At 37.1% G+C, this 25,073-nt stretch overlaps 3 protein-coding genes across 3 annotated transcripts; all 3 read right to left on the bottom strand.

Annotated features, from left to right (window-relative positions):
• Window positions 1–7,631: 7,631 nt before the first annotated feature.
• On the bottom strand, window positions 7,632–8,567 carry LOC113832453 (olfactory receptor 6C2-like). Its single transcript, XM_027388547.1, has one exon. The coding sequence runs from the start codon at window positions 8,565–8,567 to the stop codon at window positions 7,632–7,634; it is 936 nt and encodes a 311-aa protein (XP_027244348.1).
• A 7,838-nt stretch (window positions 8,568–16,405) lies between these two features.
• On the bottom strand, window positions 16,406–17,350 carry LOC113832454 (olfactory receptor 6C2-like). Its single transcript, XM_027388548.1, has one exon. The coding sequence runs from the start codon at window positions 17,348–17,350 to the stop codon at window positions 16,406–16,408; it is 945 nt and encodes a 314-aa protein (XP_027244349.1).
• Window positions 17,351–19,592: 2,242 nt separating this feature from the next.
• On the bottom strand, window positions 19,593–20,531 carry LOC113832452 (olfactory receptor 6C68-like). Its single transcript, XM_027388546.1, has one exon. The coding sequence runs from the start codon at window positions 20,529–20,531 to the stop codon at window positions 19,593–19,595; it is 939 nt and encodes a 312-aa protein (XP_027244347.1).
• Between the last annotated feature and the right edge of the window lie 4,542 nt (window positions 20,532–25,073).

Below are 25,073 nucleotides of genomic sequence, written 5' to 3'. Positions count from 1 at the left end.
GGCCTGAGCCTCAGGTAAGTCTGGGTGCTGCTCTGCTCCCCAACCTTCCCTATCAACCCCTGCTTGCTTCTGCCTGAGCCTACCCTGACAAGAGTGGACCTGCCCAGACCAGGAAGGCCCACCCTGAGTCCTGACACACCCACCCTAGTTCACCCACCACCTTCTGCCATCCTGCTACTGCTAGAGGCTGAGCCCTACGCCAGCCACCAGAGAGAGGGAGAGACCCCACTTGCACTCCCTGGAAGAAGGGATGGGAAGAAGACAGAGTAAGAACACACTCAACAACAGAAAGACCAATATGACACCACCAGAATCTAGGGACTCCACAACAGCAAGAACTGAGAAGCCCAACACAGAGGATGAAGAAGAGATGGACCTCAAAAATTATCTTAGGAAGATGATAGAGACCTTTAAAGAGGAAACAAGAAAATTCCTTAGAGAAATAGAAGAAAAAACAAGCAAAAAATTACATGAGATGGAGGAAAAGACAAACCAAAAAATTCAAGAAGTAAACAAATCTCTTAAAGAGTCTGAAGAAAGCCAACAAATAATAACCAAACAAATGAAGGAAGTACTTGAAACAGTTCAAGGCATGAAACCTGAAATAGAAACAAAGAAAACACAGAATGAGGTGATGCTGGAATTTGAAAGGCTAGATAAACCATCTGGAACTAAAGATGTGAGTATAAACAATGTAATTCAAGAGACGGAAGAGAGAATCTCAGTCGTTGAAGACTCTTTAGAGAATATAAAGTCATCAACCAAAGAAAATCTCATTTCCAACAAATCCCTAACACAAAATATTCAGGAAATATGGGACACCGTGCAAAGGCCAAACCTAAGAATAATAGGTATAAAGAAGGTAAAGAAATACAGCTCAAAGGAACAGAAAAAATATTCAACAAAATTATAGAAGAAAACTTCCCCAACCTACAGAAAAGCAGCAAAGGAAAAAGGCCAAGTAACATATAAAGACAGACCTATCAGAATCACACCCGATTTCTCAATGGAAACGTTGAAAGCCAGAAGGTCCTGGATAGATATCCTACAAACACTAAGGGAGCATGGATGCCAACCCAGACTACTCTACCAGGCAAAACTTTCAATCACTAAAGATGGAGAGAACAAGATATTCCATGACAAAACCAGACTTAAACAATACATATCCAGAAATCCAACACTACAGAAAGTTTTAGACGAAAAAACTCCAACACAATGAAAATAACTACACTCACAAAAATAGGCAATAGATAATCCAACTTTAACAAACGAAAACAATCAAGGAGGGCAAAATACACATACAATGATACCACCAACAATAAATCCAAAACAAACAAGAACTAACAATCAATGGACATTAATATCCCTCAATGTCAATGGTCTTAACCTGCCCATAAAAAGATACAGGTTAACAGAATGGATAGGAAGACAGAATCCATAATTCTGCTGTATACAAGAAACACACCGTAACTTCAAAGACAGGCATTACTTCAGAGTAAAGTGATGGGAAAATATTTTCCAATCAAATGGACCAAAGAAACAAGCTGGTGTAGCAATCCTAATATCTAAAAAATTAGACTTTAAACTGAAAGCAATCAAAAGAGATGAAGAAGGGCATTTCATACTCATCACATACTCATCATACTTTATCAAGATGAAGTCTCCATCATGAACATCTATGCCCCAAATACGAAGGCACCCTCATTTGTAAAAGAGACATTATTAAAGCTCAAACCACACATAAAACTACACACAATTATAGCAGGAGACTTCAACACCCTGCTTTCACCATGACAGAAGATCACCAGACAGAAACTTAACAAAGAAACAAAGGATCTAACAGAAGTTATGACCCAACTAGGTTTAACGATATCTATAGAGCATTCCATCCAAACACAAAAGAATATACCTTCTTCTCAGTGCCACATAGCACCTTCTCTAAAATTGACCACATAGTTGGCAGCAAAGCAAACCTCCACCTATACAAAAAAATTGAAATAATCCCCTGTATCTTATCAGATCACCATGCTTTAAAGCTAGAATTCAGAAATACAAATTGCAGAAAAACCTACAAGCTCGTGGAAATTGAATACCACCCAATTGCACTATTCCTGGGTTGAGGAAGAAATAAAAAAAGAAATTAAAGTCTTCCTGGAGTTTAATGAGAATACAGACACAACATACCAGAACTTATGGGACACTTTGAAATCAGTGCTAAGAGGAAAGTTCATAGCACTAAGTGCCCACATGAAGAAATTGGAGAATAGTTACACTAGAGAGTTGACAGAACAACTGAAAGCTTTAGAGCAAAAAGAAAAAAAACTCACCATGGAGGAGTAGATTCCAGGAAATAATCAAACTGAGGGCTGAAATCAATAAATTAGAAACTAGGAAAACATTACAAAGAATCAATGAAACAAAGAGTTGGTTCTTTGAGAAGATCAACAAGATAGACAAACCTCTATCCAAACTAACCAAAAGGCAGAGCGAACACATGTTAATTAACAAAATCAGAAACAAAAAGGGGGGTATAACAACAGACACTGAGGAAATCAAAAGAATCTTCAGGTCATACTTTGAAAACCCGTACTCCACAAAGTTCGAAAATCTAAAGGAAATGGACAGTTTCCTGGATAGATATCACTCACCAAAATTAAACCAAGAACAGATAAGCAGTTTAAATCGACCCATAACCCCTAATGAAATAGAAGCAGTCATCAAAAGCCTTCCAACCAAAAAAAGCCAAGGGCCAGATGGCTTCACTGCAGAATTCTACCAGAAATTCAAACAAGATCTAATACCACTACTCCTCAAATTGTTCCACACAATGGAAGCAGAAGGGATATTACCAAACTCTTTTTACGAGGCTACAATTACTTTGATACCCAAGCCACACATAGATACAACTAAAAAAGAGAACTACAGACCAATATCCCTCATGAACATCAATGCAAAAATACTCAACAAAATATTGGTGAATCGAGTCTAAGAGCACATCAGAAAAATCATCCACCATGATCAAGTAGGCTTCATCCCAGGGATGCAAGGATGGTTCAACATCTGAAAATCCATCAATGTAATCCACCATATAAACAAACTGAAAAAGAAAAACCACATGATCATCTCACTATTGCTGAAAAAGCCTTTGAGAAAATCCAACATCCCTTCATGATTAAAGTCTTGGAGAGAACAGGAATAACAGGAACATATCTAAACATGATAAAAGCAATATACAGCAAACCAACAGCCAACATCAAACTAAATGGAGAGAAACTCAAAGCGATTCCTCTAAAATCAGGAACAAGACATGGCGGTCCACTCTCTCCATACCTCATCAATATTGCACTTGAAGTCCTAACTAGAGCAATAAGTCAACAAAAGGAGATCAAGGGGATACAAATTGGAAGCGAAGAAGTCAAACTTTCACTATTTGCAAATGATATGATAGTCTACCCGAAAAACTCTACCAGTGAACTCCTACAGCTGATAAACCCCTTCAGCAAAGTAGCAGGATACAAAATTAACTAAAAAAATCAGTAGCCCTACTATATACAGATGATAAATCCAATGAGAAAGAAATCAGAGAAACATCATCAGTCTTCACGATATCTACAAGCAACATAAAATATCTTGGGGTAACACTAACCAAAAAAGTGAAAGACCTGTACTGTAAGAACTTTGAGTCTTTAAAGAAAGAAATTAAAAGGGAGGGAGAAGGGAACTGGGATTGTCATGTAATTCAATCTCATTTGTAATTCAAATAAAAAAGTCAAAAAAAGAAAGAAATTAAAGAAGATACCAGAAAATGGAAAGATCTCCCATGCTCTTGGATAGGTAGAATCAACATAATAAAAATGGCAATCATGACAAAAGTAATCTACAGATTCAGTGCAATCCCCATCAAAATCCCAACAAGGTTCTTCACAGATTTTGAAAGAACAATACTCAACTTTATATGGAAAAACAAAAAAACCAGGATAGCCCAAACAACTCTGTACAATAAATAATCTTCTGGAGGCATCACTATCCCTGACTTCAAGCTCTATTATAGAGCCATAGTCCTGAAAACAGCTTGGTATTGGCACAAAAATAGACAGATCAATGGAGTGAATTAAAAACCCTGATATTAACCCACACACCTATGAACATCTTATTTTTGACAAAGATGCTAAATCTATACAATTGAAGAAAGATAGCATCTTCAACAAATGGTGCTGGCACAAGTGGATTCAGACATACAGAAGACTGCAGATATATCCATATCTGTCACCAGGCACAAAACTTATGTGCAAATGGATCAAAGATCTCAACATGAATCCTGCCACACTGAATCTTCCAGAAGAGAAAGTGGGAGGTACCTTTGAATGAATTGGCACAGGAGCCTGCTTCCTGACCATTATACCAGTAGCACAGACATTAATATCTGCAATTAATAAATGGGACCTCCTGAAACTGAGAAGCTTCTGTAGGGCCAAGGACACAGTCAGTAAGACAAAATGACAGCCCACAGAATGGGAAAAGTTCTTCACCAACCCCAAATCTGACAGAAGGCTGGTCTCCAAAATATACAATGAACTCAAGAAGCTAGCCACCAAAGCAGCAAACAATGAAACTAAAAAGTGGGGTGCAGAACTAAATAGAGAATTCTCAACAGAGGAATCTGAAATGGCTGAAAGACACTTAAGAAAGTGCTCAAAATCCTTGGCCATCAGAGAAATGCAACTCAAAACAACTCTGAGATACCACCTGTCAGAATGGCCAAAACCAAAACACCAATGACTATCTATGCTGGATAGGATGTGGAGTAAAAGGAACACTCCTCCATTGCTGGTGGGAGAGCGAACTTGTAGGACCACTTTTGAAATCAATATGGTGGTTGCTCAGAAAAATGGGAATCAGTCTACCTCAAGATCCAGCAATTCTTCTCTTGGGCATATACCCAAATAATGCACATTCATACAACAAAGCCAAATGTTCAACCATGTTCATAGCAGCATTGTTTGTAACATCCAGAACCTGGAAGCAACCTATATTCCCCTCAACTGAAGAATACATAGAGAAAATGTGGTACGTTTATACAATGGAGTACTACTCAGCAGAAAAGAGCAATGGAATCTTGAAAATCGCATGCAAATAGATGGAATTAGAAGAAACCATCCTGATTGAGGTAACCCAGTCACAAAAAGACAAACATGGTATGTGCTCACTCATATATGAATTTTAGACATAGAGCAAAGGATTACCAGCCTATAATCCTCTTCACCAAAGAAACTAGGAAAAATAATGACTCTAAGGGAAAAATGCATGGACCTCAGGAATGGGAAGGGGCATTGACTCTCCTGAGCTAATTGGGAGCATGAGGGTAGGGGAGAGGGAGCTGCCAGAATGAGAGGAGCAGAGGAGAGGAGGGGAGGAAATGTAGTATCAGAAATATTGGGTTGGGGGAACAATAGAGGAGAGCAGGATGAGAGATACCATATTAGAGGGAGTCATTATAGGTCCGAGTAGAGATCTGGCACTAGGGAGATTTCGAGAGACCTACAAGGATGACACAAACTGACAATTTATGCAATGGTGGAGTGGATAACCTATGTGCCCTTCCCCTTTAATGAGACTGATGACTACTTTTTATGCCATCCTAGAACCCTCATCCAGTGGCTGTTGGAAGCAGAGGCAGACATCCACAGATATACACTGAACTGAACTTGGGAACTTAGATGCAGAGAGGGAGGAATGAAGATTAAATGGGTGGGTACCAGGCTGGTGAAACCCACTGAAACAGCTGACCTGAACAAGGGGGAGCACATGGACCCCAGACTGCTGTCTTGGAGGCCAGCACAGGACTGATCCAGACCCCTGAACATGGATGTCAATGAGGAGGCCTCTGCATTCTAGAGAGGCCCTGGTGCTGGATTAGTAGTTTTCCGTGGTGTAGTAAGAAGGGACTTTTGGAGCCCATCCCAGGTGAAGGTGTGCACTCTTGGCCTGGACACATGGGGAAGGGCCTAGGCCCGGCCCATGATGATGTGGTGGTCTTTGGGGATTCCCCCACTGAGGGCCCTATCCTGCCTGTGAAATGGAGGGTGGATCGGGTGGGAGGTAGGTTGGGGATGGAGGGAGGGGTTGGGGGAGAGAGAAGGAGAAGGGATTGACATGTGAAACAAGCTTGTTCCTAATTTGAACTAATAAAAAAAAGGAAAATAAAAAATATATAAAAAGGCAGAGGTCAAGCTATTGTTAGTGGATACATTTATAATGCACCTCCTGCATCCAAGGCTCAGGAAACATTGAATAAGAGGGGACACAAAGACTGTAATGGCCAGAAGAGAAGCCTACTGTGAGACTGTGTCTCTTAGAAATGGCAGGAAATCTGCAGCCATAATATCTCAACAATTTGGCTGCCTAAAAAAGACCTGAAACAGAAGAATTAGAGGGTGGGTTCATGGGATGAATTAGAGGGTGGAAACGGAAAGAGGGGAAATCATGTAATTATATTATAATTAAAAAACGAAAAGAACTTTTTATTATTTTATATGTATGGGTATTTTGTCTGAGTGCATGTCTGTGCACCATGTTTAGGCCTGGTTCCTGAAGCCAGAAGAGTGTCAAAAATCATGTACTTGGGGTTACAGATGGTTGTGAGCTGCCATGTCAGTGCTGAGACTCAAACCTGTGTCTTCTGGAAGAGCAGCCAGTGCTATTCACTGCTAAGCCATGTCTCTAGCCCCCACATTAAAAAAACTCATTTCTTTTTTAATTTTCAGTAATGAATCAATATTCCTATTAGGCATCCACAGTTTTTTTAAGCCATACTTTAGGATATCTGTATGCTAGATGTATTTTAGTAAGGCATTAAATACTATATTAGACACAAGATAAAGCATCATTTGTATTTATTACTGCAAATCCTAAAAGTAATAGGGTTATATAATAACCATTATCACTATAGTGTAAAGATGAAACCATTAACAACATTTAAATCACGATTTAAATATTATCTATAATGTTAAACTACTGTTCTAAATCTATTTTTGTCTTTTCTTAGTTTGTTTTTAGAGTAAACAATAAAGTGCCAGGGGGTCCCTCCATACCCACAGATTATTCAGGAGTCAAACATTTGAACAGAAATTTGCATCTATAGTGAACATGCTCAACCTGTGTTCAAAATTCCCTCAACATTATAGCTGTTTACATAGAACTTACCCTGTGTTCGACACTTCTAGTAATCGAGATGATTTAAAGTATACAAGAGGATGTACAATTTATATGGAAATACTGAGACATTTAATGTAAGACACTTGTGCACACATTTTAGCACCCTTGGGGTGGTGGTTCCTGACCCAATTCCCTGACTGTACTGAGGAATAGATAGAACTTAACCAAATGCCTGGGGCCAAGGTCTTCATGAAAGCTGGACTTAGACAATAAATACAATTATTCATTGAGATTGCTTCATCATTGTTTTTGGTGTGAAGGCAAATATTTATTTCCTGGAAACGTTTCATACACAATTATTAAGAAATTTAGATGTAATAAAGTTTCTCAGTGAGAAAGCTAAAGGTAAAAAAATTAATGATATGGATGGCTTATATTGTTAATGAAAAGTTGACTCTCTATAGTAGTAAACTTCTCTACTTCTTAAAGAACAGTGCGAGTCTTTTAACTGAGTCATTGAAAGCCTGCTTGACTTGCTTGTTCCTCAAGGTGTAAATGAAAGGATTCAGCATGGGAGCAAGGGAAGTGGTGAGAACTGTCACACCCTTGTTGATAGCCACTGAGTCCTTTGCTGATGGTTTGACATAGATGAAGATGCAGCTTCCATAGGTGATGGAAACCACAATCAGGTGGGAAGAACAGGTAGAAAAGGCCTTTTTCCTCTGCTGGGCAGAAGGGAATCTGATAATGGTCCCGATTATATATACATAGGAAAGAACTACACACACAAGGGTCATGATAAACGTCAACACCGCACAAACTATCACCAAACGCTCTATGAGCCACGTGTCTGTGCACGAGATCTTCAGGAGGGGGGATGCATCGCAGAAAAAGTGGTCAATAACATTTGAGTCACAGAATTTCAGATTGAGGCCCAGGCTAAGTGGCGGCAGGACCACCCCCAAGCCAGCTGCCCAGCAACAGAGGATAAGCCTTTTACAGATCTTGCTGTTCATGATGGTGATATAATGCAAGGGTTTGCAGATGGCTACATATCTGTCATAGGACATGATGGCCAGGAGAAAAAATTCTGTCACACCAAAAAGATCAGTAAAAAATATCTGAATGGCACAGTTGTTATATGTAATCGTCTTGTCACCTGTTGAAATGTTGTATAAGTACCTGGGAATGCAAGCAGTTGTAAATGAGATTTCCAAGAGGGAGAAATTTTGTAGGAAAAAGGACATGGCAGTTTTTAGGTGTGAATCTATAAAGATGAGGGAGATGATTGTGAGGTTCCCAGTTATACTCAGCAGATAGGTGAGAAGCAGAAAGATGAAGATCAGTGTTTTTAGTTGTGGATCATCAGTCAGTCCCAGGAGGACAAACGTCGTAACTGTGAGGTTTCTCATAATTGAACTGCTACCTCTATCCAGTCTGCATTTAAAATTTAGAGATACCTGTTCAGGAGTAGCAATTACAAGGAGAAATATTATGAAACCCAACTCACAAGTGTTTACGCATTCTGTTTACAAACAAACACACTAGTTGCTTAGGTCCTATAAATAGGTAGTTTGATCTTTCCAGATTAGAATTAGAAAATCAAATTGCCTTATCTACAACACATTTCAAAATGTTATGGGTGCTTCATTCTCTTTGCATTTGATTCTTAGTTTGCTATTATTTTTTATTTAATTGCTCTTTGAGTTCATGTTTTTCCAAGCACTTGAGTTGGCTGCTAATGCTTCATGAGACTTCGTTCCTCCTCAGAGGTTGAACCCTGAAGTCAAATCTCATACTCTCTTTGGCCTGTTCATGTGTCTCTTGAGGTTTTGTTATTTATATAAATCACACATAACACATAGTTTCAAGTTCATTGTTATAGGCTTTCTATTTGCTGTCTAATATGCTAGAGTCTAGTATTATAATTATGAACACTCATATTTCCTTCAAACAACCCCTTCCTTAGTTATTACCCCATCTCTTCCTCTTAGTTTTCAGTTTAAAATTACATTATTATCTTATTATGAGATAAAAGAAAGGGAGTGTCTTGAGGGTAGGTTTATTGCATTTTATGATAAGTTACATATAAAATATATACTTGACAAGATCACCACAATTGCTATTGCTATTGATTTTGGAATGCACTGTAAATTTCACTATCAATACTATTAAGTAAAAATGACACATTTAAGACTGTCTTCCAAGGTATCTTAGCTTCACTGTCACTTAGATTTGTCCTAATACAGAAACAATGATATTATTCACACATATTCCAGGCTGAAACACTAAAAATGCAGTGTTTCTGAGCAACTGACACATTTGAGCTATTTCAGTCTGACCCATGAAACCTTTCTTGGTTAACATGTTCAGTTGTCAATAGACCAAAGTCATGTTTTGTCCATTATTTATATTGAACAATTATAGCAATATTGTCAAACACTATAGATTTCTGTTTCAATTTAGGGACTTTGTGAGTAGAATGGGTGTTTTCAAGCATACAACATGCATAGCACATTTTCATACCTTACCTTTGTGGCCCCATATGTGTTTTATCCATCACCTCTCTTCGTTGTAATTTTGAGACATTTGTTTTTCTTGCTGATGTTTTTATGTATCCCATTGTGTTTTATTATTTGCTAAAATAACTCTTTCTATTTTCTTGAATCTTTGAAAATGATTACTCCTCATATCAGCCAGATAACCAGTTATACCCGGAACACAAGTCCAAAATGAAATACTTGATGTCCACATCTATATTCTATTTCACTTTGAATCTTTTAATCAAACGAGTATGTTATGATTACTAATCTTTACAATAGGTTTCATGCTGAAATGGGTGTGTCAGTCTCCAGCAGCATGGGGCTCAAAGGGAATCCACACTACGAGGCATACTATGACATTTCTATCTAAGGGGTAAGGGGAAAGACACACACTCTCTTGATAGTTTCCTTCTCTATTCTTCTGTATTCTCTATTTTTTATTTTCTTGGTGATTTTCTACTCTCATTCTTGTTTTCCTTCTAACTCTATCCTTATTATTTTATTCTTGATGTTTTCATTCTAATTCTATTTTTATTATTTCTTATTCTCTCATTCCTGATGTTTTCCTTCTAACTCGTTTTGTTTTTTACCTTACAGCTTATATATCCCAGCAAAATCTTTTAAGCAATATGAAAATTACGTGGTTACATTCTGTTTTTCAAGTGAATGATTAAAATGAGTACAAGTAACAAAAAGCATGTCGTCCATATCCCTTACATTTTACTTATTACAGGTAAAAAAAAATCCCCAAGAACCTACATGCATTAATACCCAAGCAACATGTTATAGATTAACAGAGTATAAGCAAGCAAAATAGTCTCTGCTAGGTCTCTTACCGGTAGGCTGCATTTTTGCCGTTACAAAGAAAGGACCAATCACTTTCTTACTTATCTCGAAAAGTAATCTTATAAGGAATCTTAAAGGAATCACAAACCTAAACTTTTATACATGAAAAACAGTGAGCTCTACTTTAAATCTTTAGGGTGCATACCTGCTCATCAATAGTTTTTTTTTATATCAGGAGATTGAGGGCAGAAATGAATATAAGGAATTAACCATCACTTTTGGTCATCAGTCAATCCTAGCAAGAAAGGCAGTTATTTAATGATAATTGAGCTGCAGCCTCAGTTCTCATTGTTGCTTAAGATAACACCCAACATCAAACACTCTGAAATGGTGTTTAAATTAGCATTATATTAGAGTTCCCATTTCTAATTTTAATACAGTCTGTGACTACAGGAACGTGAGATCTGAGTCTCAAAAAAAGAACCTGTTCAAAGGACAGAGGTCATCATATTCGCACTTCTAGCAGTTGTTCACAGCCTCTCTGTTAGTTATTTAACCACAACGATTCTTGTAAATATGATTTGAAAATGATGATTTCTGGTGACCACTGATTAAATCTATGCATGTCTACAAAAGCAGTGGTTTGGGAATGCATAGGGGTTTAAATTTTCTGTTTTTTTTCATCAATTGTATCAATTTTCTCATTGATGATGCAGTACCATCATAAGAAAATAACTTTCTTACTTTTTCTATCCCTGAAAAATAGTTTAAAAGAAATATCTGGTAGTTTGAGAAGTGCTGGTGCTCTGAACTTTTTTGTTCAGAGAGTGTTTTCTAACATCAAGCTTGATGCTCATTATTAATTTGCCACATCTACAGTAAATAAACAAAAGAGTCCTCAGTGGCCCAGGCTCAGAAATAACTAATGAATCATCTGTGGGAACAGGGCCTTTGGAGACTCAATGGATGAAGCATCAAAATCCCTTAAAAGAAACTACGAGGAAAAGGTAGAATCTAATTTTTTTTTAAAAAAAACCTAGCCTAGTTTCTTATAATTAATTCTTTTTATGCCAGGTGTAAAACATTTAGGTTTCAAAAAAAAAAAAAAAACCCAAAACCCAAAACCAGGAAAATATTTAGGTCTCATTTTCTGGGTTATCAATTTGTTATGCAGTGAATAAATTACACAGGCTTAAAATACCACTTGGTTTTATTCTATGAGAATAATGTTTTAACTATTTTAAAAAGTTAATTAATTATCAATCTGCATATGTGTACATGATATGTGTCTTTACCTGTGGGTGTGTGCGCCGCAGCAATGTGTGGATGCCAGAGGACAAGTCTGTGGAGCTTTTACCCCCCTTCCACCATTACGTGGATTCAGGAGATCAAATTCAGGTTTCCAGGCTCACATAAGTGTCTCTACTCCATGTAGCATCTTGATGGCTCCAAAGTATTATTTTTGCAAGTCAAACTATGGGCTTGAGGACATGGCTCAGTGCCAAGAGTAAAGTGCTTGATGTGAAAATGTGAGGAACTGAATTCTAATCCCCAGGACCCACGTGAAGCTGGTTACAGTGGTGTGACAGTGCTCCCATGGGAAGGGGGGAAGTGGAGACAAGAGAATCTGCAGAAGCTTATGGGCCTGGCATCTTGGTGAAACACAAATAGGGTGGCGGCATTATTACACATAATGTACAATGCTAAGAGCAACACTAGAGGTTCTTGTCTGATCTCCACAAGGGTGTCATGGCATGAGCCGTCTGCGCTGCCCCCAAGACAAACTGTAAAACTTCCTCAGTCAAAGTAAACATTAAATATTTGTAGATTTAGCAACTGTAAATATTCTAAAGGAAAGCAGAAATATAATTTTTATGGATTAACATATCTAATATTTAAAGTCACACAATATTTTGCTATCTAAGAATCTCTATGATTCCAAACCCATTGAGTGTCCACACAATTTGAAACTTGTTCTTTGCCACAATAAGCATTGATGTCCCAAGCTGTCTTTGCGGTTTCCTTTGGTCCTTCAGGTATTCTGGTAGATTCCTATAGTAAGCAGATTGTTGTTTGAGGATCCTCCAGATTTACTTCCATTTCCAGCAGTAGTGGATAAGAGTCCCTTTGTCCTCTTCCCCTGTAACCATGTCTGGATTAGTTGTGTTTGGGATTAACCGTTCTCACTAGGATGAGATGGACTCTCAGTGAAGCTCAGATTTGTTTCCCCCAGACACCCAATTGCTGCTGATGATATTGAATGTTTAAAACATATACTTATTGATCACTTGTATTTTTTTTTGTGGAAAATGTACTGTGTAATTAATTTGTCATTTTTATCGATTAGATGGTATTTCTGGTGCTTTTTGAGTTCTTTACATATTTGAGACTTTAGTCAGATCTATAGCTGTCAAAGATTTCCTCACATTCTGAGGGCTGTCTCTTCACTTTCACAGTTGTTTCCTTTCTATGAAGGAGCTTTGAAAATTTTTTTTCAAGACAGGGTTTCTCTGTGTAGCTTTGGAGCCTATCCTGGCACTTGCTCTGGAGACCAGGCTGGCCTCGAACTCACAGAGATGTGCCTGCTTCTGCCTCCTGAGTGCTGGGATTAAAGGCATATGCCACCAATGCCCAGCGAGCTTTGAAATTTTTATGTAATTGCATTTCTCCACTCTTAGAATTTTTTCCACAAGTATTGGAATTATTCTCAGAAGTCTTTACTAGTGCTTTTAATAAGATTTCCTGTATTTATTTCAAAACTTCAGGTCTTATATTAAAGTCTTAACATATTTGAATTAATTTTGTACAGGGTGAGAGATACAGTGCTAGCTTTCATTTTGCTACATTCAGTTTCCATAGCAATGTTTGTTGAAGAGATAACTCCTTTTTTCTAGTGTATGCTTTTGGTACCTGTGTTGGAAATCAGGTTGCTTCTGTTGAATGTATTTATATGTGTCCTATATTTCATTCCATTGATTTATATGTCTGTATTTTTTTTTTTGTGCTAGTGACATGCTCTTTTGTTCTTTTGGCTCTCAGTACAATTAGAAATCTGGTATTCTGACACCTGATAAATGTTCTTTTGCTTTAGATTGCTTTGGCTATTTGGAGTCTTTTGTGATTCCATATGAACTTTAGTGTTTTAAAAAATTATATGAAAAATGCCATTGAATTGTTAATAGGAATGCATTAAATCTGTATATCATTTTCAGTCACATATTCGTTTCCACATTATTTCTTCCTACCCATGAACATGGAAGGTTTTTCCATTGTGTAGTGTTTACCTCAGTTTCTATTTTTTCACTGTCTTGGAGTTTTCATTGTAGAGAAAATTTACTTTCTACTCTAGACTTTCAGAAGAAGGTTTACTTTTAGGTACTCTACTATTTCAACACTATCACAAATAAGGTTATTTTCTTTAATTTATTTTCAGGATTTTGTTACTGGTATACAGACAGCTACTATTTTTTTTTACAATGATTTAATATCCTGCATCTTTACTTAAAGTGTTTATCAGATATTAAGGTTATCTGATGAAGTATTCAGGGTCTTTACTTATTGATTCATACCACATGCAACTAGGGATAATTTGACTTATTTATCTCTTATTTGTAACTGTTTAACTTCTTTCTTTTGCCTTATTCCTTTGGCTATGATTTGAAGCACTATATTGAGTAAGAGTGGAGGATGTGGATATATTTGTCCTTCTTCATGTGAGAATGCTTAAGTTTTTTTTTTATGTAGTATGCTATTGGCTAAGATTTTGACATATATAGCTTTTTATTTTGATGAGGTATGTTCCTTTTATTCCTAGTTTTCTTGGGGCTTTTATTGTATACAAGATGTTAAACTGTCAATAGTCTTTTCTGTGTTGTAGATATGTTCATGACAATGCTGTTCCAGATTGTATTTTTGTTGTATGTTACATTAATTGATTTTTGTATATTGAGCTATCCTTGGAATAAAGCCAACTTGTTTATAATCATTTTAATATGTTGCTAAATTCAGTTTGTGATCATTTTATTGAGAATTTTGTCATTCATGTTTATCAGGGACACTTATTTCTAGTTTTTATATGCCTTTATTTGGTTTTAATATCAGGGTAAATTTTTACCAAAAAATTTTGGTAGTAGTTCTTACCTTGACGATTTATGGAACAGTTTGAGGGGCATTGATGTTAATTTTAACTTTAGTCCTGGCAGAATTTGATATTGAAACTATCTTGTCTAGGGTTTTTTTTTTTCTTGCCAGTATATTTACTTAGTTGGAATTTTATGTGATGCTTGGGATTGAATCCAGGATTTTTTTTTGCATGTTATCTATAATTCTTAGATTTGGTCTTTTCAGAGAGTCCCAGATTTCCTGGATGTTTTATGCTCTGATTTTGTTTTTTAAGATTTAACTTTCTTTTCGACTAAAGTATTCAATTATTCTATCTTGTCTTCAGTGTCTGAGGTCTGTCTTTCATCTTTTGTATTCTGTGGTTAGGCTTGCCTCTGAGTTTCTTGCTTGAGTTTCTAATTTTTCACATCCAACCTTACCTCAATTTGAGTTTTCTGTATTGGTTCGAGACCCTTTTGTCATGAACAAAGTGTTTTCTTCATTTTATTCAACTGTTTGTGTTTTCGTAGATTTCATTAGTGGTTACATTCATAAACTCTTTAATGATCTCTAACATTTTTTAAAAGCCTATTTTGAAGTTTTGTCTTGTTCCTTGGCTATATTGCATTTCTACTGTAGGAAGGTAGCTGTGCTTTATTGGAGCCATCTCATCCTAGCTGTTAATGATTGTATTTTAATCTGGCACTTAGGAATCTGGGTTTATGTTGATTGTAATTCTAGGTACTGATATCTGGTTGTGTTTGTTGGGTAGGTTTCTTTGCCCTTCCTTGGTTCTTAGGGGAATGTGGTCGCCATGAGTTGCCTGGTAGGGAATGTTTTTGAGATCCTACCAGGTGTGACTACTAGAGGTCCTTGGTAGAATGTGTTCCTAGGCATTTGGAGCTGACACTTAGAAACAGGAATGGGCAAAGGGGGGTTGCAGGGTTCTCACAGGAGGGAATAAAGCAGTGTATACCACCAGGATCTGCATAGACCCCTGGGAATTGGGGCAGAGAAGCAGGAGTGGCCATGGCAGGTGGTCTGCCACAGAGCTGGGGATGACCTTGGGGGATTGGATTTAGAGGAGAGGAGGGGGTGTGAAGATTGTCTACCTGATTCCTCGGCTATCATGGCTCCCTGAAAAGGGAATCAAGTGACAGTCTTATCAGATTTTCCCCCACTGCTTTGTATAAATTTTCATGTTTTCAGTCTTCCATTCATTTTCTCATTATATATGAATGTCACATGTCTTAGGTTTTTACTATAACTGCTAACTACCCCAAGAAAAATTCAAGGAAAAGTTGGTTAACAAGACCTTAAATCAGTTTCTTGTTTACCTAAATGGTTTATGGAGGTTTCAAATTGATGGTAATTGGGAGGTCTTCCTACAGTGTTTTTGAGAGGAATCAATAAGATCATTCATAACCAGCACAAAGCATAGAAAGTTATTTTAGAATTACCATTTTTTTTCTAAGTGGCTAAACGGATAATGAATACTTCTACATGCCACATTTATCAAGGGTACGTATCACTTCCACACTCATTTGATTAACTTCAATGTAAAATAAAAAGACATACCTAAAAGTGTGGAAAATGGCAGAAAACCACAAACTACTGTGTTTCCTGGGATAAGAGTCAGACTAATTTCAGGTTCACTGAAAGACTAAACATATTGAAAAAGCTTACTTTTAATGGAGGTAAAGAATGCCATGGTTCATATTATGGAAGTCTAAAGAGAAAGTGTGATTAAAAAATGTATAGAAAAATATAGTAAAGCTTTAGATTTTGAGTTCATTCCCCTGTCTTTTGTTTGGTACTCTTTAATTTATTTTACATCTTTGAGAGGGATGCAATTTTTTTATTGAGTAATTGAAAGCTTGCTTCACTTGCTTGTTCCTTAGCGCATAAATAAAGGGATTTAACATTGGTGAAATCGATATTATAAGAAGTGAAATCCCTTTATTGATAGCTACATCATCTTTGGATGAAGGTTTGATATAAATGAAGATGCAGCTGCCATAAGTGATGGAGACAACAATCATGTGGGAAGAGCAGGTGGAAAAGGCCTTTTTCCTTTGCTTGGCAGAGGGAAATCTCAGAATGGTCCTGATGATATAAATGTACGAAAGGATAACACACATAAAGGTGGTGATGAAAGCCAACACCGCATCAGCTATCACCATCTGTTCTACCAACTGAGTATCTGAACAAGAGATTTTCAGGAGAGGAGCTGCATCACAACAAAAATGGTCAATGAGATTTGAGTCACAGAACTCCAGACCCAAGCCTAGACTGACAGGTGGGAGAACGATCATCAGTGCTGCTACCCAGCAGAAGAGGATGAAGTTCCTGCAGGCTCTGCTATTCATGATGGTCATGTAATGCAGAGGTTTACAAATGGCCACATAGCGGTCATAGGACATGATAGCTAGGAGAAAAAATTCCGTTACTGCAAAGATGTCTATAAACAGCAGCTGAGTGAAACAAGCAATATAGGTAATGGACTTGTCCCCAGAGGATATGCTATATAGAAATCTGGGAATACAAGAAGTTGTGAGTAAAATTTCTAAGAAGGAGAAATTTTTGAGTAAAATATACATAGGTGTTTTAAGGCGAGGGTCAGCCAGAGTGAGGGTGATGATGGTTATGTTTCCAGATAAACTCAATGTGTAAGAAAGGAACAGAAATATAAAAAGCAGAATTTTCAACCGGGTGTCATCTGTCAGACCCAGCAAGATGAAGGTTGTTACTGTTCGGTTTCTCATTCTTGATTATTTATTGTCTGTTGCTCAGCCTTGATGAAAAAGAAGAAAGACTTTATTTATAAGACCTCAGAGTTCAGTATGGTGCTAACTTCAAGACAACCGAGCCTGAGTGTCATTCCTATAGTACCATTGGTTAGTGAAGAAGAAAGCACATAGCTCATGCTGATTTTTGATCTTCTTTTTGTGTCATGTAACAGCTCATATTTGAATTCCATATTTCATAATGCTATTCTTATGTGTCTACAATCTACATGTGATCAATGTCAGTTTAACACATAATCTTATAAACATCATTCCACAAAAATTCCCTTTAAAGTAATTGCTTTTGGTCCAACATTTCTGCCTTCTTCTAACTGCTTTTCCTAGATAAGATTTTAAAAGAGAACTACTAAAATAAATGAAGTGTTGTCTGTTAAATGATCTTAACATTATGTTCATATTTAATATTAATTATTAACTGGTAAATACTTACCATACAGTTGCACTCCAGCTTCTATGTTTAAAATATTATTTACTTTGCTTTTTTTTTACAGATTCATTTAGATCATGGGTGTGGTGGCACACAGCATCCTGGCACTTGGGAGGCAGAGGCAGGTAGATCTCTGTGAGTTAGAGGCCAGCCTGGTAGACATAGTGAGTTCTAGAACAACCAGGGCTGTGCAGACAGACCCGGTCTCAATAAAAAAGATTCATTTAGAGGTATCACAGTTCAAATGTTTTTAGATTTTGCCAGATTGACTTGAATTTTCACACATATTAATATATATTTTCTATATGTGACAATTAGTGTTGATTGTATTTTCCTCTGAATGCCAAAATGGGACGTCTATGAAGAACAGTTTTGTGATCCCTATGACAGGCTCATACAAAGTATTGCTTTCCCAGCTTGCATGTGGAAGTGTGGAACTGAATCACCTGGGTAATTGGTTTTCTTGATGATGTTGGCCCATTATGGGTCTCTGTGTTATTCATCATCTACCACGAAAGAAGATTCTCACATGAGGATTGAGAGACGAACTTACCTATGGGTATAACTATAAGTCTTTAAGAGTCAGTTTAATACTATATCTTTAGTAGTTGGTTTAATCACAGGTCTATTTAGCAGAAGAGTAAGAGGCTCTGTCTTAAGGCCTATGACCTACCCAGACTTATTAACAGTACTGGGCATGAGTTCCACTTTGTGGAGAGGTCTTAAATCCAGCTAGAAAATGGTTGGTTACTCACAGAGCATTTATGCCACTATTACACTAGTGGTCCTCTCTTTGCAAGCTGTTGAAGCTTCCAAGGTTCACAGCTGGACAAGACTGATGATTACTTTGCTCCCCAAATATCATACACATTACCTTCCAGAACTATGACAGTTATCCAAAAGACATGACACCTCCAGGTGAGTACCAGTTTGATTCCTCCATGTTCTGTGACTCAGGTGTGCAATGTGTTCAGCAATAGGGTGTTACTCTCAAAAGCATTGAGAGTAGTCTGTAATGTTTGTGGGGGGCACTCTGTGAGACCTCACCTACCAATAAAACCAAAGGAGGTATTCCATACCTGCTGTTGGATTTTTTTTATTTGTTAGCCTGTGGTGTGTGGTAGGAGCATTGTTGTCCCACTATAGGATAATTCCATTTAAACTCTTTTTATATATGTGTACATATATATTTTAAGAAGCTTCTAAATAATAGGCTGCCAATTTTTCTTTTCTGAAGACTTTTAGTGTTAATTATGGTTTCCCACATTCCTTCTTCTGTTATTTTTCTCTATCTTCCACCACACTAAACCTACATTGTTTTGTTATCCCCAGTTCTCCCTTCATACCATGTGAATTGTATCTTTCCTTTCTTTTTTTAAAGATTTATTTATTATCTATACAGTGTTCTGTCTGTATGTGTCCCTGCAGGCCAGATCTCAGTACAGATGATTTTGATCCATCATGTGGGTTCTGGGAATTGAACTCAGGACCTCTGGAAGAAGAGTCAGTGCTCTTAGACTCTGAGCCATGACTCTGAGCCATCTCTCTAGCCCCCGTATCTTTCCTTTCTTAAAAGCTCATGCCCCCCCAGGGCCTCTTATCAGTTTCATGATTTCTATGGGCATTCCACCACCACCACCACCAAAAACACCACAACTGCAAAAACCATAAGGAGTCACATGATTGCCTGTAGTCTAAGAAAGTACAAAGTTTGTTATCTATAATGAAAAGTAAGGAGAAGAGGACACTTTAATTTGTCATCTTGGGCACACTTCAGTTCTTTAATAGAAATGCAATTTTCTTGAGTAAGTCATGAGAAGCTTGCTTAACTTGCTTATTTCTTAGAGTATATATGAAAGGATTCAGCATGGGCGATATGGAAGAAATAAGCACTGACACACCTTTATTAATGGTTACCTCTTCTTTTGCAGATGGTTTGATATAGATGAAGATGCAGCTCCCATAGGTGATGGAGACCACAATCATGTGTGAAGAACAGGTTGAAAAGGCTTTTCTTTTTTGTTGAACAGAAGGGAATTTTAGAATTGTCCTTATAATGTATATGTAGGAAAAGACTACACATATTAGAGTAATGATGAAGGTGAATACTGCGGAGGCTATTACCATCTGCTCAATCAACCAGGTGTCTGAGCATGATATTTTCAGAATAGGATTTGCATCACATCCAAAATGATCAATGATATTAGAGTCACAGAATTCCAGATGAAGACCTAAGCTAAGTGGTGGGAGGATAATCATGAATGCCGCCATCCAACAGGAAATAACCATCATTTTGCACACCTTGTTGTTCATGATGGTCATATAATGCAAAGGTTTACAGATGGCCACATAGCGATCATATGACATGGTAGCCAGGAGAAAAAACTCAGTTACTCCAAAGAGATCTGTGAAAAATAATTGAGTTGCACATGCATTGTATGTAATTGTCCTGTCTCCAGTTGAAATACTGTATAAAAATCTTGGGACACATGCACTTGTAAATGAGATTTCTAGGAAGGAAAAGTTTTGGAGGAAGAAATACATGGGAGTTTTAAGGTAGGGATCCACTGTGGTGAGGGTAATGATGGTTAAATTACCAGTTACACTCAATAGGTAGGTGATAAATAGAAAAATAAAGAGCAAGACCTGTAATTGAGGATCGTCTGTGAGTCCCAGGAGGATGAATGTTGTAATTGATGTGTGGTTTCTCATTATCAATATCAGGAATTTTCTGAACCTAAATGTTAATGTCAGGGAAATTTGGCCTGCAGAATTCAATGACAAAAATCATCAATGATGAGCATTTTCATAAAAAAAATCACTCAGTTCACCTAATTTGTATGTGCTTTTTTTATTAATGTGAAGAATTTTAGAGCAAGAAGATATATGTGTACATGCTCATATATATTCATGGTTTTAGTTAGGTGTGCAGGTGAGTGTACATTTATAAAACATGGAGAAAATTAAACAAAGCTGCAAAATATCCTCACCACAGAACTGCACTCCTCTCTTCTCCATTACTTCAGATCTACATTCTGAATCAGTTATTTAGTTCTCAAACTGGTACTATCCAGCTTCTACTCTTATTTACTTAAAAATGCACCATTTATAAACAATTAAACAAATATAAATGTTTTGATATACACCAAGCAGTATTCTAACTGTACCACGTATGTATTACCTTACAATAACCTGCAAAGTATGAATGTCTATTATCTCTGTGTTATTTATTTATTTATCTATCTTTAAATTTTAAATGTATTCATGTGTGTGTGTGTGTGTGTGTGTGTGTGTGTGTGTGTGTGTGTAGGTCAGAGGATAACTTGTGGTACTTGATTCTCTATTCCTACCATGTGAGCCCCAAGTATTAAGCTCAGGATTTCAGGTTTGGAGACAAGAACCTTTTTTTTTCCCCATTTTTAAATTTGAATTAGAAACAAGATTGTTTTACATGTCAATCCTAGTTCCTTCTCCCTTCTCTCCTTCCCTGCCACCCCCCAACTAAAACCCCACCTATCACATACCCTTTCTGCTCCCCAGGTAGGGTTAGAACTTCCATAGGGGGTCTTCAGAGTTGAGACAAGAGTATTTAACCCACTGAGATGTATCATTTAATTTTTATGATGAACATACATTTTTTATACAATGTATTCTGATTACAGTTTCTCATCCTCAATTCCTCCAAGATCCTTCCCACTTCCTCACCCACCCAAATCCACACCCTTTATCTCTCTCTCATTAGACTACAAACATCTGAAACAATTAATAATAATAAAACAACAACAATAGTAATAAAATAAGATAAAATAAAAATGAGTGAAAATAGGACAAAACAAATAAGAAAATAAACAAATGTAAAATAGAGACAAAGAAAGAACAAGAAACACATATAGATATCTTATTGGCCCTATATTCACTTGAAAATGGGAAATCTGAGGCACCAATAAGTAAAGGATGTGCCTACTCTTTTCTTGAGTCTTAGGATGTCTCATTACTGTTCTCTCAGTATTAGAATATGCTTGACTGAATGTTTCATTTTCACAAATATAGTTCTTTGCTTTAGTCATCAAAACATAGGAAGAGTTAGTCTGAATTTTTTGTCTAAACCAAAATGGTTGAGGAAATAAAGAAAGGCACAGTTAGAAGTCATATTGGCACAACTGGTGTAATGGAATAGCTATGGACAAAGCCTAAATGTATTTTCTATGCAATTTTTTGTTTACTTAATGCTTAATATCGGGCTGAGAGAGATTAAAAATACCAACTACAATTGATTTTCTCCATTTTATTCCTTAGACTGTTTAGTAATTTTATTTCTCTGTTTGTTCAGTATTTTGTTCCATGAGAATTAAGAAGCTAGGGACTTTGTTAATGTTAACTGTTAAAATCATCAGTTAGACTAAGGTAAAATTTCCCCAATTATATTAACAGATATTATTTTTCTATAAATTATGTTTTCTGACATATAAATTATGTTTTTTGAGCTCAAAGACTTTTCCTTGACTACAAATAAAGCAATTATTAAGCTGCTTTCCATGCTTTCCATCAGAGAATTATTTAAAAAATATAGTGGCTTATACAACTGATTCATATTAACTAACATATTTATGGAACATTTCAGGTCAGTAAATAATATGTGGCATGTCTATCACTTCAAGGATCATTTCTTTCTCTTAGGAACCTTCAAAAGTTTGTATGAGTTTTCATGGAATCTCAATGCATTGCAGCCTATAGAACATTAGAGTTTATTCTCCCTATCTCACTATACTGCTGAGTCTACTGACTTCAGAAAGTCTTGATTCATGTGCTTATACACCTTTGAACAATGTCTTTCTACTTTTCCTTTTTTTCTGGTTTGAGTGAGCTCTGCCTTCAGTTACTATTGGTCTCATATATTAGTATCACCATTTGACTGGGACCCCAGCCAAATAAAATAAATAAATATAAATTTAAAAAATAAAATGAGAAATAAAATGTGATAGAGAGCTTGCATCCACTTGACAAGTTCATTGTCATCAGAAGGTGACTGCAGCTCACACCCTGAGAATCTCTCACTGGGCTTTCCCATAGATGTAATGTAAAATGTAATATATTATATATAGTATTATAAAATTATGAAATGCATATACTTTAGAATATATTATATATATATTTTATTTAGAGAATACTTTATTAGTTTTTGTAATCAAACCCATGTAGATAAGACCTTACATATTTAATACAGTGTGCTACCCCTGTACAAATGGAAAAAAAATAAGTTCAACATTTCTAGACCAATATGGCTGTTAATTTCTGTACTATGCCAACTCAACATGGTAAACTGGGATACTTTTTTCCAAAGTTGACAGCACAGCTAAAGTTTCCAAAGAATATATTATATTTTTGTGTATCATATAGGTGCTCACTTTCCAACCCAGCCTGAGGCTCGCTACCCTCTTGTCACTGCATCCTCAGCGATGGGAATTACAGTCTTCACATAAGGTCACATATTTTTCTTTTCTTAGTCTCAACTTACCACCCAGCCCCTTTGGTATTGAATTCAGTTTTGCTCAGATCTGAAGACTACCTTTAACCTTTAATCATAAATATATGGCTTTTTTAAAACTCAGACATGAACAAATGTTGATGATTTAATAATCCCATAATATTCATCTTGACTAAGTGGTATTTTGATATTTATTTTCCAGAGACCAAGAATGAACATGTGTACATATATTTAATTTTTAAAGTCTTTTAAAATATGGATATATGTCTGTTCTGAGGAACATACTTTTGGATCTTTCTAAATCAGTCATAATCATAGTTTTTAGGGTCATCATTCCAGCAAAAATTTCACAAGTGATTGCAATTTTGCTTCATAGAATACTAATGCAAACAGTCAACACTGATCGTCTAAACCTAGAACTTTTATTAAAGGGAAAACACATCACTTCATTTCCCACTCATCTTTCCTCCAAGTGTGCATACAAAACATGCAAGAATACACATGAACATAAGTGGAGTCAAAACACGTTCATACTTACCCTTCGGCTGGAGGTCATTGCATGACATCTGTTGTAAGTTTATCTGTGTTGAGGGCCAAAGAGAATCTCGAGCAAGATCTTGTACAGCCACCTGCTCTGACCTGTTCTAGCCACAAGATGTTCTTTTTAGATATGTTGCTCAAAACATGTTGTTCCTTTACTTCTCGGAATAGGCTGCAGTTGACTGGTCACAAGGACTTGGGCCAAGGCCAACCTTATCTGCACTTCCTCTTAAAATTTTTTCCATTCCTCCTACCCTCCTACCCTGCCCCGAGCAAAATCCCCTGCATATAAGCAAGCTTTACCCTTCAATAAACGAGACCTTGACGCTATTCAGACTGACTCTGCCTTTCATTATGCGCTTGGTCTCCCTCCTCTCTCGCCCCCATTGACCCCCTAGGTGATACCCCCTCGAGACCCACAAATAACCTGGCCTGCTGGACGGGTCAAGTGGCGCCCGACGTGGGACTCGAGGTACGGTGGTCGCTGGACAACACCAAGAGAAAGAAGAGACTAGTCGACTCAAAGTGGAGACGCCCTGCATCGCTCGTGCACAGGTCTGTCTCGAGGTAAGTACTGTTGTCCGATTATAGTCATGGTCAAGACAGCCTCTAAGGAGGCCCTCTTTATCAGAGAAATAAAGAGTAGTTTAAGGGAGAGAGGAATAAGAGTTAAGAAAAAGGACCTTTTTAATTTCTTTTGTTTTGTGGAGGAGAAATGTCCTTGGCTGGTGATTCATGGGCCTGGCATTCACCCGCTAAGTTGGAATAAAGTGGGAAAGGATATTAACGGCCTCCTCAAGAAAGGAGAGGAAATACCAGAATCATTTTTCAGTTTTTATGGAGCCATTAGAGACATTCTTAAGGTCTCTGAAAAGGAGGGAAAGGTTTCTCATTTATTGGCCCTGGCAGAGGATTTTTTGACTGAATTGTCTGAGAGTTATGAGGAAGAAAAAACTCATAATAAAATGGAGGACAATGGCGTGCGCCCGGAGTCACGTACTCCCTCCCTTATAGATAAAGAAATTTCAGAAAACAATTTAGACCCCCTCCGCTGATAACCCCCCCCTATAAAGACAAAATTGTTGTACCCTGTTATTCATAAAGATAGGGTAGAAAGCTGGCTGGACCCCGCAGAAGAGGCCGACTTAGCGGAAGAGGCTGCTAAATATGAAAGTAAAAGGTATAATCCCCCGTTCATGGCTCCTGTCGAACAGGTTCCCCAAAGAAAG

Source organism: Cricetulus griseus, unplaced genomic scaffold (assembly GCF_003668045.3).
Source record: "Cricetulus griseus strain 17A/GY unplaced genomic scaffold, alternate assembly CriGri-PICRH-1.0 unplaced_scaffold_418, whole genome shotgun sequence".
Taxonomy (NCBI): domain Eukaryota; kingdom Metazoa; phylum Chordata; class Mammalia; order Rodentia; family Cricetidae; genus Cricetulus; species Cricetulus griseus.
This window is presented reverse-complemented; position numbering and strand designations above follow the sequence as displayed.

Bases quoted from the DNA above. Each gene is read 5' to 3' on its own strand.
- LOC113832453 (XM_027388547.1), bottom strand. From the start codon at position 8,567: ATGAGAAACCTCACAGTTACGACGTTTGTCCTCCTGGGACTGACTGAT.
- LOC113832454 (XM_027388548.1), bottom strand. From the start codon at position 17,350: ATGAGAAACCGAACAGTAACAACCTTCATCTTGCTGGGTCTGACAGAT.
- LOC113832452 (XM_027388546.1), bottom strand. From the start codon at position 20,531: ATGAGAAACCACACATCAATTACAACATTCATCCTCCTGGGACTCACA.